The sequence below is a fragment of the Entelurus aequoreus genome, linkage group LG02 (genome assembly GCF_033978785.1).
Source record: "Entelurus aequoreus isolate RoL-2023_Sb linkage group LG02, RoL_Eaeq_v1.1, whole genome shotgun sequence".
NCBI lineage: Eukaryota > Metazoa > Chordata > Actinopteri > Syngnathiformes > Syngnathidae > Entelurus > Entelurus aequoreus.
The window spans coordinates 34,865,139-34,883,151 of NC_084732.1; the positions used below are offsets into that span (position 1 = coordinate 34,865,139).

Sequence of the window (18,013 nt, forward strand, 5' to 3'; positions counted from 1 at the left end):
CCGGATTGTAGTCAGCTGGAGGCGTGTCTTAATGAAATTAAACAATGGAAGTCCGCTAACTTTTTGCAACTCAACGCCAAGAAAACGGAAATGCTGATTATCAGTACTGCGAGACACCGACATCTATTTAATAATACCACCTTAACATTTGACAACCAAACAATTACACAAGGCGACTCGGTAAAGAATGTGGGTATTATCTTTGACCCAACTCTCTCGTTTGAGTCACACATTAAAAGTGTTACTAAAACGGCCTTCTTTCATCTCCGTAATATTGTTAAAATTTGTTTTGTTTTGTCCACTACCGACGCTGAGATCATTATTCATGCGTTCGTTACGTCTCGTCTCGATTACTGTAACGTATTATTTTCGGGTCTCCCTATGTCTAGCATTAAAGGCCTACTGAAACCCACTACTACCGACCACGCAGTCTGATAGTTTATATATCAATGATGAAATCTTAACATTGCAACACATGCCAATACGGCCGGGTTAACTTATAAAGGGCAATTTTAAATTTCCCGCCACACTTCTGCTTGAAAACGTTTTATTATGCTGACTTATGCGTGTGACGTCACGAGGACAAGGGAAGTATTCGGAGCCCGAAAAATCCTATACACAAAGCTCTGTTTTCATTTCATAATTCCACAGTATTCTGGACATCTGTGTTGGTGAATCTTTTGCAATTTGTTTAATGAACAATGGAGGCTGCAAAGAAGAACGTTGTAGGTGGGATCGGTGTATTAGCGGCTGGCTGTAGCAACACAACAAGGAGGACTTTGTTGGATAGCAGACACTAGCGCCGGTGACCTCACCTTGACTTCCTACGTCTCCGGGCCGCCGACCGCATCGTCGATCGCTGGAACGCAGGTGAGCACGGGTGTTGATGAGCAGAGGAGGGCTGGCTGGCGTAGGTGGAGCGCTAATGTTTTTATCATAGCTCTGACGAGCTCCCGTTGCTAAGTTAGCGTCGTTAGCAACAGCATTGCTAGGCTTCGACAGGGGTGGAATACACATTAACCGTGTATTTACATGTCCAGTGTTTGGTTCGGTGTCTCCTGATAGTAGTATTGTTGAACTTCTGTCTATCCTTCCAGTCAGGTATTTATTTATTTAGTGTCTATCTGCATTTGAGACAGATGCTATCACGTTAGCTCATGCTAAAGAGCTTCGTCGATGTATTGTCGTGGAGATAAAAGTCACTGAATGTCCATTTCGCCTTCTCGACTCTCATTTTCAAGAGGATATAGTATCCGAGGTGGTTTAAAATACAAATCTGTGATCCACAATAGAAAAAGGAGAGAGTGTGGAATCCAATGAGCCAGCTTGTACCTAAGTTACGGTAAGAGCGAAAAAAGATATCTCTTGAACTGCATTCTAGTCCGTCACTCTAACGTTCCGCATCCACGAATCTTTCATCCTCGCTCAAATTAATGGGGTAATCGTCGCTTTCTCGCTCCAAATATCTCTCGCTCCATTGTAAACAACGGGGAATTGTGAGCAGCACTACCGCTTGTGACGTCACGCTACTTCCGGTAGGGGCACGGCTTTTTTTTATCAGCGAGCAAAAGTTGCGAACTTTATCGTCGATTTTCTCTACTAAATCCTTTCAGCAAAAATATGGCAATATCGCGAAATGATCAAGTATGACACATAGAATGGATCTGCTATTCCTGTTTAAATTTAAAAAAAAAATTCAGTAGGCCTTTAACAGATTACAGTTGGTACACAATGCGACTGCTAGACTCTTGACAAGAACAAGAAAGTTTGATCATATTACGCCTTTCCTGGCTCACCTGCACTGGCTTCCTGTGCACTTAAGATGTGACTTTAAGGTTTTACTACTTACATATAAAATAGTACATGGTCTAGCTCCAGCCTATCTTGCCGATTGTATTGTACCATATGTCCCGGCAAGAAATCTGCGTTCAAAGAACTCCGGCTTATTAGTGATTCCCAGAGCCCAAAAAAACTCTGCGGGCTATAGAGCGTTTTCTATTCGGGCTCCAGTACTATGGAATACCCTCCCAGTAACAGTTAGAGATGCTACCTCAGTAGAAACATTTAAGTCCCATCTTAAAACTCATTTGTATACTCTAGCCTTTAAATAGACCCCCTGTTTAGACTAGTTGATCTGCCGTTTCTTTTCTTTCTCCTCTGCCCCCCTCTCCCTTGTAGAGGGGGAGAGATACACATTTCTGGTGGCCATGGATGAAGTGCTGGCTGTCCAGAGTCGGGACCCGGAGTGGACCGCTCGCCTGTGCATCGGTTGGTGACATCTCTGCGCTGCTGACCCGTCTCCGCTCGGGATGGTTTCCTGCTGGCCCCACTATGGACTGGACTCTCACTATTATGTTAGATCCACTATGGACTGGAATTTCACAATACTATGTCAGACCCACTCGACATCCATTGCTTTCGGTCTCCCCTAGAGGGGTGGGGGTTACCCACATATGCGGTCCTCTCCAAGGTTTCTCATAGTCATTCACATCGACGTCCCACTGGGGTGAGTTTTCCTTGCCCTTATGTGGGCTCTGTACCGAGGATGTCATGGCTTGTGCAGCCCTTTGAGACACTTGTGATTTAGGGCTATATAAATAAACATTGATTGATTGATTGATTGATTGATTGATTGATTGATTGATTGATTGATTGCACCTCTACAAATCTAAAAATCAAATGCTTAGGAAATTGTGTAATAATATCATAAGCAGCCCTCTGAGGTCAAACATCACAGTGATAATTATAAAACAAGTTTGACATGCCTGGTATGGAGTGATTGTTTTGAATATATAATATTAGTTTCCTCTTCAAACAAGAAGACCAATTAAAGCAAAATAAATGTTATTTTGCAATTAATTATAGAACATTTCAATTGTGAATATTGTCTCTTTTACATTAAACGCTGAAGTAAAAATTGAAGTGCTGTTTTTTTTTCCAGTAGAGGGCAATATATAGCAATAAATGGCTTCTGTAGTGCCTTTGAGTGGATCAGGTGATTTACCAGCAACAGTAGTGATTTAGTCAAGAAATATCTTAATGTGTGAGAACAAAAAGTGTATTCATAATTAAAACACACTTTAAGTAATTACTATTTTACCTCTATATTACTCTACTTGACACACCTCAAATGGTAATAAAGTACATTATAGAAGAAAAAAAACCAAAAAAAACCTGCTGTTCCTGTATTCAAAGCCTGAATTTAATCTAAGTAAGCTTGAAACTTGATGTTAAAAAAGTAGAAATAGACGTGTGACGTGTAGAGTGATGGTCCGTACCAACATGGCGGACAGAGGAGGAGTGGGAGGTCCTGTCCTCTCGCAGAGATCAAACCAAAAGTGATGACACGAGCGACCCTCACTTGCTCTATGGCGGGTGAGATGGAGACAGCCGGCTGAATAAACGACTTTTCTTCAAGATTTATATGTCTCTTTGTCCACCTGGGTGGCTCAAGTGAGTAGGTTTTTATTCCATTTTTTCTGTTTTATGACTGTAATTTGTTCAGGGTAGAGCACGTTTAGTCATCAAAGACTTCTTAATGACGAGGCTGGTGATGCTGTGTCTTGGGTGAGCAGGAAATAATCAACTGAGGGCCTGCAGCCTAAAAACCGAAAAATAATATTATTGTTTTTGTTCATTCGCGTTCATATCCTCCTTAAAACGTTAGACATATATAATATATATTTATATAGCTAGTCTTACATCTTACTAGCAGTACAGCAGTGCCGACATGTTTGTCCTATCCCAAAACATTGACTTCCTGTTGACTTTTTGTACGATTTAAGTCGGCCAAATGTAACAGTACAAACATTTTTTAAAAATAACATTCATTATATATATTTATATATATATATATATATATATATATATATATATATATATATATATATATATATATATATATATATATATATATATATATATATATATATATATATATATATATATATATATATATATATATATATATATATATACATATTTATATATATACATATTTATATATATACATATATATATATGTATGTATATATGTATATATATATATATATATATATATGTATATATGTATATATCTATGTATATATATATATGTATATATATATATATGTATATATATATATATGTATATATATATATATACATATATATATATATATATATATATATATATACATATATATATATATATATATATATATATATATATATATATATATATATATATATATATATATATATATATATATATATATATATATATATATATATATATATATATATATATATATATATATATATATATATATATATATACATATATATCCATCCATCCATATATATATGTACATATATATATATATACATACATCAATTACATTCAATTGGAATAGCAATGAAAAATGTATTATATTTGTACTGTATGCAAGCATGTTCAAAGTGCAGCCCAAAGGGCAATAGTCTACCGCATGGCATATTAATATAATGTCATGTTTTTCATTATAGGAATGACCTCAATAACATTGTGTAAAACATTGAGACTCTATATATTTACACAGAAATAATTGTACTATTTTTGGTTTCTAACTAAACTGTGTTAAATAATATTTACCTCATGCATGAAGCGACTCTAGCCTGAGGGCAATAATATTGTGAATCTTATATCAGCATAACTGTACATGTAATTATTATAGAGCTGATGCCTAATTTTTGAATATGTTGTTGTATTGCAATGTATGAATATGTGTGTACAAGGGATGTAACCATATGAACATGTTATATCACAGTTATTGTGATCAAAGTTCACCGTTATTGATATTATCACGGTATCCAATCCAATCCAATCCACTTTATTTATATAGCACTTTTCAAAAAACAATAGAAGTTTCACAAAGTGCTGCACAGAAGTTAAGACATACATACTAGAAGAGTCAGTGAAACATTTAACTATAAAAGCGGGTATTGTCGAAAGTGCTCAAAAAGTACTTAAAATACACACGCTGTAATCATTTCACAAGTTTTATTTATTTAAAAAAAAAATGGAATAAATAGACACACAATGTACTTTCTTGGCAGAAGAAACATTAGATATTGTCCTGGGTTCTTTTTTATAAATGATAAAAAGAACACATTTGGCTTTATTTTTTTATGCATTCTAATTAGTAATATACGACCAGTATGAGGTGGCTAACTATGCAGCTTATTGCAGCATTTTATAGCGCCCATAAAGCCCTCTAAAAACATCTAAAAACTGCTAACAATACCCCATTTACATGTTGTGACCTGAATATTAATCAAGTATTAGCAATATTGTTAGTATAAGTCAGGGGTCACCAACGCGGTGCCCGCGGGCACCAGGTAGCCCGTAAGGACCAGATGAGTAGCCCGCCTACCTGTTCTAAAAATAGCTCAAATAGCAGCACTTACCATTGAGCTGCCTCTATTTTTTAAATTTGATTTATTTACTAGCAAGCTGGTCTCGCTTTGCTCGACATTTTTAATTCTAAGAGAGACAAAACTCAAATAGAAATTGAAAATCCAAGAAAATATTTTAAAGACTTGGTCTTCACTAACTGACAAACAAACAGATAACAGATTTGGTGTCCAGTTCAAAGTGTGACATGATTTATTTAAAAATTGGAGAGTTGACTTTTGTATTTTACATGAGTTATTATTTGTACAAACATGGTGCAAAGTAATTCATGATTTGTTCAAAAATGTTAGTGGCTAGCTAGTTAAAATGGGATATTGTGATTTCACAAGACTGTCTTAAAAGTGATAATTTGAAAATGTTCAATTTGAAAAATGTGCACTTAGAGAAAATATAAAAATAAAGTGTTGCATATTGATATTTATCTGTTTCTACATATATTTAATGTGAGAAATCATTAAGATGATCAGTGTTCCCACAAAGATAAATATCATTAATTATTAATAATAACAGAGTTAAAGGTAAATTGAGCAAATTGGCTATTTCTGGCAATGTATTTAAGTGTGTATCAAACTGGTAGCCCTTCGCATTAATCAGTACCCAAGAAGTAGCTCTTGGTTTCAAAAAGGTTGGTGACCCCTGGTATAAGTGCTAACGCAGAGGAACTGCTTTTAGCGGCGCCATTATCACAGAGAGTTAACTTGCTTTTTTAGCAATTGACTTGTGGTAAAAGTTAATTCAAGATTATAAATCATGTTTCTAAAACTTGAAGCTCATCTTATATTCAGGCTCAAAAATATAAGGTTCTGAAACATCATTTGTTCCGAAGTAGTTGTTGGGTCTCAAGAAGTCTGCCATGGTTAGTAGTAAGGGAAGGCAAGTTTATTTATGGAGCACAATTTGTACACAACAATTTTAATTCAAATTAAAATCAAAGAGTGTAGATCAAATACTTTCAGTTGTCATATGCACAATTAAATACAAGTGTTTTCAGCCTGGATTTAAACATTGCCAATGTTGAGGCCTGTCTCACATCTTCTGCAAGACTAGTTAAAAGTTTAGGTTTTTAGTAGTTTTTATTCGTGAAGGAAAAGCAAACGTTGTGATGCGTCCGTGAAATGAATGCGCTGCCGTATGCTTAAAATGAGCAAAGTACGTAAATATTACATGTTATTATGAATGTGCCTGTTACTACATTACATATATGCTTACAGCATATAAAACGATGATGAAGTTTTTTGGATGTTTTTTTGAGCGCTTTATAGGCGGAACAGAGCGAATCCCATTACCTCCATTGATAGCTGACTTTTTCTAGCGTTTATTTACGTGTTAGAATGCATTAAAAAAGAAAGAGATGCAGTGTGTGTGTGCTTGTCTCACATAAGGATTGTGAATGATGGGCAAAATTCCCCCGAAAAGTGCAGTTCCCCTTTAAGAACTATATTATTTTTATTTTAGTGTCTAAATATTTTATCTTCTTCCATTTCTTTGTGTTTTTTAATAATGTATGCACAACGTGTGTTGCGCGTCTAGTCTATGTGATGTCACGTGTGTTTACCTTCTGTTGTTGACATCTCCGTATCATATTTCTCAGAGTGTAAATTTTGTGCTAAGAGAGCACATGCTGTAGGTTCAATGAGCACAACTGAATAGCTTAGTTAGTTTTAGTTAGTTAGTTAGTTAGTTTTTATACAAGTTTAGATTGTGATATGCTGTTTCTTAATGGGGGAAGACTTGAAATGTCTCTTGCATTCTGGTTAGCATTCAAGCTAGCTAGCCAGCCATTAATATTCTAGCTCTGTTCTCCAGTAAATGAGCAGTATCACCAGTATAGTAGTGCGGTTATCAATCACAATTTTAAAATAAATGATAATAATAGTTATATATAATAATAATTTTAATTTAAAATGGTAATACTGACCATGGGAGTTTTACCACAGTTTCTCATTCAATGTCAATCAATCAATGTTTATTTATATAGCCCTAAATCACAAGTGTCTCAAAGGGCTGCACAAACCACAACGACATCCTCGGTTCAGATCCCACATCAGGGCAAGGAAAAACTCAACCGGGACGGCGTGGCGAAGTTGGTAGAGTGGCTGTACCAGCAATCGGAGTGTTGCTGGTTACTGGGGTTCAATCCCCACCTTCTACCTTCCTAGTCACGTCCGTTGTGTCCTTGGGCAAGACACTTCACCCTTTGCCTCTGATGGCTGCTGGTTAGCGCCTTGCATGGCAGCTCCCGCCATCAGTGTGTGAATGTGTGTGTGAATGGGTAAATGTGGAAATACTGTCAAAGCGCTTTGAGTACCTTGAAGGTAGAAAAGCGCTATACAAGTACAACCCATTTATCATTTATCATTTAACCCAGTGGGATGACAATGAGAAACCTTGGAGAGGACCGCTTAGGACCATTATTATATTTTATCATTACATCCCTAGTGTGTACTCACTTTGGTCTTAGATGTTGTACATACAGTATGTACTTTATATTTTATGTAGAAATGAAGCATGCTTTTGACATATTTAGACCCCCAGGAAGAGTAGTAAACTAAAACCTAATAAAACTGTCAGAATAATTAGTATAAATATCACACATGAAGATGTATTGCTGCAGCTATTGATTATTACATTACAATCAAGTTATCTATTAGGGCTGCGAATCTTTGGGTGTCCCACGATTCGATTCAATATCGATTCTTGGGGTCACGATTCGATTATAAATCGATTTTTTCGATTCAACTCGATTCTCGATTCATTCAATACATAGGATTTCAGCAGGATCTACCCCAGTCTGCTGACATGCAAGCAGAGTAGTAGGTTTTTGTAAAAAGCTTTTATAATTGTAATGGACAATGTTTTATCAACTGATTGCAATAATGTAAACACACAAATGTAAATCCAAGACAACAATATGTTGTCTGGTTTATTCATGCTTGCACACAGTTTAACTAGAACAAAACGTTTTAACATCTGACTGAATTTGACACTCAGTTACTACTCACTCAGTTACCAGAACAATAAAATACAGCAATACAACTCCTGTGACTGTAACATCAATAGAATACAATTGGTAGGCTAGGCTAGCTGCCAGTCTGTGCCAAAACTTGGTGGTCCTAGAGGTCCAGTGATCACAGGTAAGAGCTACTATGCTCGCTTTAGTCACAGCTTCCCCCACTTTTAGCTTTGTCTCTCTGTAGAGTGAAGGTACAACATTGTCTGTAAAAACCGAGCGTGATGGGATGTCATACCGTGGCTCAATAGTTTTGATCGTGAATCTGAAGCCTTCTTTCTCCACTGTGCTGTATGGTCGCAGGTCTTTTGCAATGAAACAAGCGATGGATCTGGTGATCTTTTTTGCCCGTTCAGAACTGGGTGGTAATTTTGTAAACTGGTGAAGTGTGCGTTGCTCAGCTGCCGGTGTTGTTAGTGGATGATCCTTTTCCTCTGATAACTCTGGGTGGTGTCTGCCCAAGTGAGCGCAGGGATTTGAAGTATTCCCAAAATACTTAACTTTAGCGTTGCAAAGTCTGCAAATTGCATGAGTCATCGATATATCGATATGCGCGATATATCGATATATGCGATATATCGATATACGCGATACATCGCGGGTTTGTCTCTGTGCGATATAGAAAATAACTATATTGTGATATTCGAGTATGCGTTCTCACGCAGTTGCTTTTAGCTGCTGGCATTACAGGACAGGCTCTCCTCGCTCTTTCCTGTCTCTCCTTCTCACAGACAGCAAGCGCAGCTTCTACACACGTCCCATACTGTCACGTCGTATACGTCCCATATGTATACGCCCTCGCGCAGCAAAGAGGTAGCAGCATGGCTAACGTTAGCTGTGATGCTAGCGGTAATACGAGAGAAAGAAGGTGCGAATCTGGTAACAAATGAAGGAATAATTAATTCCCCCAAAAAACAGCAGGGGGTCCATCGTCTGGCGGTGGTTTGGCTTCAAGTGGGAATATGTCGAACAGACAACCGTAATTTGTCAAGTGTGGGGCGAAAGCGTTGCTATAAAAAGTAGCATTACTGCTAATATGTAGCATCATTTGAAAAGTCACCCGTTAGAGAATGAACAGTGCTTACTCCGCATGTCAACATCTTCGTTCGGTGCCACACGCCCACACCATCAAAATGCAGAGGCAAACATTTCCAGATCAACACCGTATGAAAAAAATTGTGATTTTTTTTTAGTTGTGATTTCCTTCTCTGCATGAAAGTTTTAAAGTAGCATATATTAATGCAGTATGAAGAAGAATGTTTTAACGTAGAAACATAGAATCATCATACTGCTGTGATTATATGCATCAAGTGTTCATTCAAGGCTAAGGCAAAATATCGAGATATATATTGTGTATCGCGATATGGCCTTAAAATATTGCGATATTAAAAAAGGCCATATCGCCCAGCCTTAGCACCCACACATTACTGCTCTCACGTGGGCCTTATTACAGTGGCCGTGCGGAAACATCGTCCGCATATTTAAAGTTCCGGGCACTCCATGCGATCTTGATTTGATGAATTTTTATTATTACACTCATTAAACGATTAATAGAAGCAATGAAATATAAATCCAAAGTTTTTTTCTTATCAAATTAATGATTAATGGTTGCAGCCCTATTAAGATATCACACTTTGAATATTGAATGTTACCATATTACACTAATACTATTTGTTTTGCCAAAAGCTGATTTTGCAGGCAGTTTTTTTGCTTTAAATGTATTTAAAGCAAATGTACCTGCTTTATATGTTTCCCTATGTTTATTGATTGGCTGAAGAAACACATTTTCCTGTATGAAGCCCTTGGTGGACAAAGTTTGGACTGAAGTTCTTTAGACTTTTAGAATAATAGGGGAAATGCAAGACAGTGTCTAGGTTAAATGGGAGTTTTTGAAAAATGTTTTATGAAACCTTTCTTACATAAGGTAGTGGTAATGGTCCTTAGATTATCACAACATGCTTAACTCTTGCACAATTCAACATGTCCAAAGACTCCGATTTTCGTGGAAATGCTTTGTTATGCTGTTCACAAATGCCAAACCTCTACGGCTGATAATCGGCTAGCAGCTAATTATGTGTGTCCGTACACAGTGTAGAGCCGCTCCTCAAAGCTAATAATAATCACCTCCATTAAGGCGAATAAACTGTATTTCCTAGTATTTTAAGTATCGTTATTAAGTATTAATATTATCACTGGAGAACAAGGCCTTACATGGCACACACCGAGAGAAAGCCAGGAGCAAGCATGCTAATAGCTAAGCTAAAAAATAAGTGCTTAGCAAACTTTAAGAAGTGTAGGTGGAACCACTTTACAGCAGATGTCAGCAGGAAATTACCAAGTAGATTAGTAAGAGTCTAAATAGATAATAATATAACTTTTTTATTATCTCAAAATAATGTTTTTGTTGTTTTTGTTAATTTGTGTTTACCAACTCAAGGAATAATTCCCTCGACACAGGAAGGCAAAAATTAAATAACTTAAATAAGTAGTAGATAGTAGTTTTTGCATTTGTTTAGTTATTGTGTACTATTGACTTTGTTTTGCTCAAACAACTGAATATAATAAAAGAGAATAAGGACTAAGTGTAAATAGTGTCAAACTGAATATAATAAAAGAGAATAAGGACTAAGTGTAAATAGTGTCTTCATGTTGTTAAACTGTCGAAAGCACTCACCATAAATAAACTGAAAAATGTACAGTTAATACATGTGATCGGTATTGGTATCAGCTGATCTCACTAATGGATGATCGGTATCGGAATCAGCAACATGAAACCTTGGATGATCGGTATCGGAATCAGCAACATGAAACCTTGATCGGAACATCCTTAATGGATATGATTACTTCATTAGCCTGTGAGGGAAATTAGGATTCATATATGTAAAGTTATTCTGTTACCGTTATTATATTCCTCTCGCAACCCCATGGTGTACAATGGTTGCCGGTGCTATTGGTGAAGAACAATCGAGTGTTTTGTTTTTAAAAACATTTGATAAAAGTCTCTGTGCGCAGACTCTCAGTGAGTTCATGTTCTGACACATAAATAAACATTGCATGTTGTGAGTCATAATGACAGGGAACGTGCTGCATCTGTTGAGGTACATCCAGATTATCTGGACTGTAGACAAGACAAGTTCCCTGGAAGTGAGGCAAGAAAAAGAGCACAAAGAATAAACATCTCAAGGATGTGGCACCGGCCCAGCTCATTTAGTCTGGTGTCGGTGTTTAGGCATTATGGTCACTTTAAGTGAGCCAGATGTAAACACAGTGATATGATAGAGATTCACGTCTTTGTGGTATTGACATCGCTCGTGTGGAACCTTGTGTGTGCATGGGGGTGTCGAGTATGTCGGTGGGCCAGTTGCCTGTCCGCGGCCATCGATCCGATGTCTGTTGAGCAAACTCTGAATGAGCGCATCTTGTGGGGTCAGAGGTCATCACTGGGCACATGCGAGTCTCCACTTGTGTGTGTGACATCTCTTTGCATGTGTTTGACCGCGGGTCAGTGCTCATGTAGCATCTGCAAAGCTGCCATTCTCTTGGCTTTACTGTGTGATGCTTTACGCTGACCAGATGACACACACACACACACACACACACACACACACACTGTCTCTTTTTAAATGAATAAACAACATGTGTGTGTCTGGATTAGTGTGTGTAACCTGATCTGCTCTCCATGGTACTGCGGTGGAGGATGGACGGACGCTGCAATCCAGCCTGTCAAACTGAAAAGAAGGAAGGAGTGAGGATGCTGTGTGTGTTTGTGCGCGGCTGGTATGTGGGCCTGGCAAGAGAAAGAGCCTGGGGATCTTATCTGACCTCTCCCAGGATGACCTTTCACCCCTCCCCAAGACAAGCCCTTTGTGTCCACTGAGCTCAAACCCATGGGAGAGCGTCTGTGTGGGTGTGCATTCCACTGTTCACCCGTGTGTATGTGTGTGTGTGTGTGTGCGTGGGCGCGTGCGTGTATGTTAAAGGTAAAGGCTCCATCAAAGTCTGTGCGTGCGTGTGTGTGTGTGTTAAAGGTAAAAGCTCCATCAAAGTCTTGCTTAAACATTGTTATCTAGACTGACCTTTGACACTGTGGTGATGAGACGCCAAGGCTCTCTCCATATAGTTTTGGATATACTAGCTTTAAGTCTTGTATAATTTGCCCTGCATTGTTGCAAATGTTTTATGGCATATATGCTTTCAAGTAAATTGTTTCATAAGAGCTACAAAGAAGATGCAAAATACCTGTGGAGGTGACATCCTGAAATGGTTCCTAACTACAGGTTTTGTATTTGTGTGTTTAGAACATGGGGTTGGTGGTGGTGGGCAGGCAGGACCAAGAGGTCATAAAACACCACAATGGTGTCTCTCTCCCCAGGGTGAAAGAGAGACACAGAAAGAGCAAAAGAGATGGGAATGGGGGTAGTAGTGGGGGGGTTTAGGGATGAAAGGATCTCCCACTTCCACGTCAGGCAGTACAGGGTCAGAGGGGGGAGATGCAAAGAGAAAAGATCAACAAAGGTTCTGTCAAAGATTTAACCATTGCTATGTCTTTTTCCTCTAAAAGGGAACTAAAAACATTGACCAAAAAGATTTATTAGGCACCAAGGACCTGCTTAAAAACAAAACTGGGGACAACTAAATGTAATATCTAAGTGCCTGAATACTGACACTTTGTTGTGATTGTTATGTTGATTGACTATATGTCCCCATTTTTAGTCAGGAGGACGTCTCCCCTCACTTTCATCTGGCGTCTCCCTCCTCTCCCCGCGGTTGTAAATGTCAGTCTCCTCTTTGCTAGAAGGTGTGATTACTTCCTCTCCTTCCCTCGCAGACCATGTTATGAAGGGCCTTCCTCCTTCTTCTGTCTCCCTACAAAGCGGCCCGAGGCAATAAGTTCTGCATTGTGTCTTTACGTATGAAAGTGTGGAGGCACGAGGTGGCTGTCGAAGTGTGTGTGCTTGTGCTTGTGTGTGCCTCCAAAATAGCATTTCAGGGGAATAACATAAATCAGCAACTTTGTGAATACATTTAATGTAGGGCTATATCGATTCAATTGATTATTTGATTACAAAAAAGCTTTGATTTATATTGTATCATTTAATGAATACTCACAAATTAAAAATGTATCAAATACGGACCGGATGGAGTACACAGAACTTGAAATATGTTGTCATAGCCATGATCTGAGTGATTGTGAGAGTTTTTTGGGGGTTTTAAATTTGTATTAATGCACACGTTGTGCAGTTTCAATGTTGATGATATCCGTTTATATTATAAAAGAATAATACAGCTTATGAAAAGGATAAAAATCCTTTATTTTAACTATTTTCCCTAAATAATGCATAGAGGCTACAAGGTGTGTTTCATCCGATTACTTAAGTAATCAAACAAACCTATTGATAGATTACCCGATGAACCGCTACTTCATTGTGTAGTGCTCATAATGGTTAGAGTTTTCCTATACATGTAAATTATGTCACAGTTTTATTTACATGTTTACAACTAGGGACAGACTTTTAAAAAATCTTGATTGAATAATTGGGAATATAAGATTCCGTGGTCTCGTGACGTTTTTTTGTATTCCGTCCGAATCATCCCAGCAGGCACAAGACGCTGATAGAACGTTGATTATACATGCATGTCCTTTAAAACTGACTTTGAAACAACGTTGCAAAATAGTTGAATTTGTAAATTGAGACAACGTTGATGGCCAATGTTGGATCCTCGTTGTTGGTTGGTCAAATCAACGTGACAACCTGACTAAACGTTGTCAAATGTGTATGACCAAAATGCAATGGTTAAATCAATGTCAGAACCCAACATTGATTAAACGTTGTCAAAAAGCATTTTGTTTTAACGTTATGTTTGAGTTGCTCAATGTTAGGACCAAATTCAACAATATCTTAACGTTGTTTTAATGTCTTGTGCCTATATGAAAAACAAATCAAATTCTTCCATTGGAAAACAATAAAATGTATCTGTTCCAGACACCCAAAAATATTAACATGAAACACATTTATTAGACAATATTTGTAGTTGTACTTGCAGAAAACAATGCAAAACATAAATGACAAATGGAATCACTTTTACCTTGATTAAAGACACTCGTTGGAAGGAGGTAACGGTACCTTTGTGTATTTTACTATGATTTATCTCATGAATTTAATATTGTTTCTCATCTTTTTTATCAAAATGCTTTGACTTGAAACTTTATTTGGCCTTATAGTGGTTTATTTTCGTCATAGAAGGGCGAAATAGCTGCCGGGTGGGGAGTGGAGCAAGCTAACACAGGCTTGTTTTCTAATGAAAACAAGTTGCAAACACAGTTAGACTCACACAGTGTAGTAATAACTCGATAACGTGTTTGTTTGGGCACTCGATTTTGCGAAATAATACACTAGAAAATTGACTAGTTTGTTAGGCCCAATGTTTGGCTGTACGATCATCGAGAAAATCCTACACAAAAGGGGTGTACGAAAACCAAGGTACAACTGTATATATTGAACGATCGGAATCATGTTTTCTGCAAGAGGTCTATTTCGGAGTAGCTCAACTTCTTCTGGTGGCAGTAAACTAGTTGAAGTTTAATTAAAAGCATCTCTGCTGGTCACAGCCAATTAATCACACAATCATTTAGTTCTTAACAATTGATTCATCTATTATAATCGTTTGTATAACAATACTGTGCCTCATAGTTCGAGGTCTGCAGATCCTGCACAAAGTTGCACAAAACTTTGGAGTTTGAACCGCCATCGTCTGTAATGTCGCGGAAAACTTGTAACCTCTGTATACATCACGTTTTGCTTCTTCAATTGCTTTTAATCGCTCCTTTTAGAATGCATGTACCGAAAGGAGCAGCCTCAACAATGGGCGTCAAGAGAAAAAGAATGTGAGAAAAGAAATATACTGTATACATCAGACATGAGCAAACTTGCAGTCAAAGAAGTAGGACTCAAGTGTTTCCACTGTTACTCAGTATTTGCTGTAACAATGTATTTCAATGCAGCAAAGTGAAAAATGGTGGGAAAACCAACTAAAGAGGTCCTGAAATCCAGGTTTTGGAGTTGACTGCTAACATTAGCAGTTTTCAATGTTATCAAAGGTGTGCATTTTACGTTTTATATCAGTGATTACCTTCTTTCTTTTTGTGCTTGGCTGGTACTGAAAGTTTGTTGCTCAGGGGTCTTGTGATTTTAGGAAGCTGTGGTCCAGCTAACAGGTGTTATATGTCTCAAAAAGCTATAGATCAGTATTACTTACTAGTGTGTGTATTTACGTAGCTGATCTGCAGGTTATGTCTGTCTTGCTTGGGTGTGCTGTCTTGGGTTAATGAATATGTGTGTAATGTTAAATGGGGGTAGCGGCATATGGGCAAAGGGAGGATTATGTTGGTGTTCGCAAGCCACCCTTGTTGTATGCTTATTTGTTGACCCAGTTTGTTCCACACTGAATCTAATCAACTTGCCTGCCAGTGTTCACAATTAGCACCTTGGCCGAAATACATTCTGCTCACTAAATACAAATCTGTGAGAAACAATGTTTTTGTTGGTCGAATAAGCATCTGTGTGTAATTTAAAAGATAAAAAACGCAGCATTCATTTCAGATACACTGTCAGTTACGCAGGCAACATTTTGAAGGAGTGTTTTCTACATCTGGGCTGTGGTCAACCAGAGTGACATGCAGGAGAGAGAAAAACAAAAAGGGAGTAGCGTCTAGGTCAGGGTGTCCTTACTCTGTCAGTGCTGCTGATTTTATGGCATGCCGTCTGGACTGATGCCTCCATTAGTTACTACTGTTAATGTGTATGTGAAGACGTGGCTCTGGATTTCAGAGTTTTGAGTCTACTCTGTGCTTTTGTCCAATAACCTGCTCTTTTGTTTATGGGACATTAGTCAATACATGTCATTGTCTTTTTAAAACACATTCTCCATTATAGTCCGGACTGGATGAATTAGTCATACTGGGATAGATTATTTTGTTTGCTTCAAAACGTTTTGCAATACTTTTGTGTTGTTGTATATTTTGTGTAGCACTTTCCAATCTTAACTGTTATTGGACTGCCATTACACCATTATAGTAAAATGAGTAAAATGCTGGTAAGCACACAATTTTTTGCAAGTGTTTTTGATTGATATGTTTTATAATAACTGTGTCACGTCTACTCTGCATGGGGTGTGTTTTGAGGTATAACCACCAGTATAATAAAATTAGTAAAATGCTGGCAAGCACACCATTTTTTGCAAGTTTTTTTGATTGATATGTTTTATAATAACTGTGTCACGTCTACTCTGCATGGGGTGTGTTTTGGGGTATAACCACCAATATAATAAAATGAGTAAAATGCTGGCAAGCACACAATTTTATGCAAATGTTTTTGATTTATATGTTTTATATTAACTTTGTCACGTCTACTCTGCATGGAGTGTGTTTTGGGGTAAAAACATCTACTGCTACACATGGTGTTCTTCAAGTAAAGGTAATTACAAGGAAAACAGAGGTATCTATTTGAGTTTTTAGTGTACAGCACCCAATGTTTAACAAAATATGGCTTATGTAAATGTAATAGAAAGACATTTACCTACAGTAATGACCATTTACAAGTTACATAAAATGTTTTCTGGTCAATACTGATAACTTCTTGCTTCACAATCAATAACTTTTTTTTTTTCAGAATTAACTGTAGTTTTTGCAAAACTTTCTTTGCAGTAGCTTGTTTAGCAGCGCAGGTGATGTTGTAATGATTCTGCCGTTTCAGCTGGCTGATACGGTTTGATGTGTTGAAGATCAATGTTTTTCTTTCCTTACAGAATGTTTGCAGAACATTTGGTTTAAATAGCACGCAAAATTAATCCCTTTTAGTAAAGACGTCCCCCACAAGCGACACCATGTTTGTTTAGAGTGAGCTCAGGAAGTTTTCTTAGGTAGGAGAAAAAGAGTGCTTGATTTGGTCACATACCACATTAGTATAGGTAATCTCGCCTCATTAGAGCATTGTTGTTGTTTTTATCTGATCTGTTTTTTAATGTTATTGGATTTATCGGTGGGGCCCCATAATTCCTCATATTGACCCGGCAATGATCTGTCCTACATTCACAGTATGCACACTTATCATTTGCATATTCATTTCAAGTAGAGACAAGCCCATAAAGGGGACTAATGATGCAAAACAGACTTTACCTACTTATTGGTACCTGCTTTTGTATATTCGGGATCTGCAGAAGTCCCGAACATTTGAAATCAAACCATAGAGGCATGGCGGAGATATTTCTAAAACAATTTTGCCTTCCTTCATACTTCCCTTCAAAGAGCCATTTGAAATTTGAACAACTTGTAACATTTTTCTCGAGTGTGACATCGGCAAATATTTCCATAAATAGTAGAAATTTTCCCAAAGTGCTTACACGAGTCCACCATTTTAGTGAATAAGCGCCTTCTTTTTCTCTATCTTCTTGATGTGACGCAGACTGGCTCGTGCATGCACATGCATCCTCCACTTTTGTGTTTGTCCTTTCTAATACAAAGTAGCGTATAGTTCAAACTCATATCTGTCAGTAGACTCTGTGTTGAAGCG

General features: G+C 37.5%; 1 protein-coding gene across 4 annotated transcripts in view; it reads left to right on the top strand.

The window, feature by feature from the left end:
* Window positions 1-3,302: 3,302 nt before the first annotated feature.
* greb1 (growth regulating estrogen receptor binding 1) overlaps window positions 3,303-18,013 on the top strand; it is a 47,965-nt gene continuing 33,254 nt past the window's right edge. For all 4 annotated transcript variants that reach the window (XM_062025821.1, XM_062025835.1, XM_062025825.1 and 1 more), the window contains exon 1: window positions 3,303-3,453. In XM_062025821.1, coding sequence (XP_061881805.1) covers window positions 3,425-3,453 — 29 coding nt within the window. In that variant the 5' untranslated portion in view covers window positions 3,303-3,424. The remainder of the gene's footprint in view (window positions 3,454-18,013) is intronic.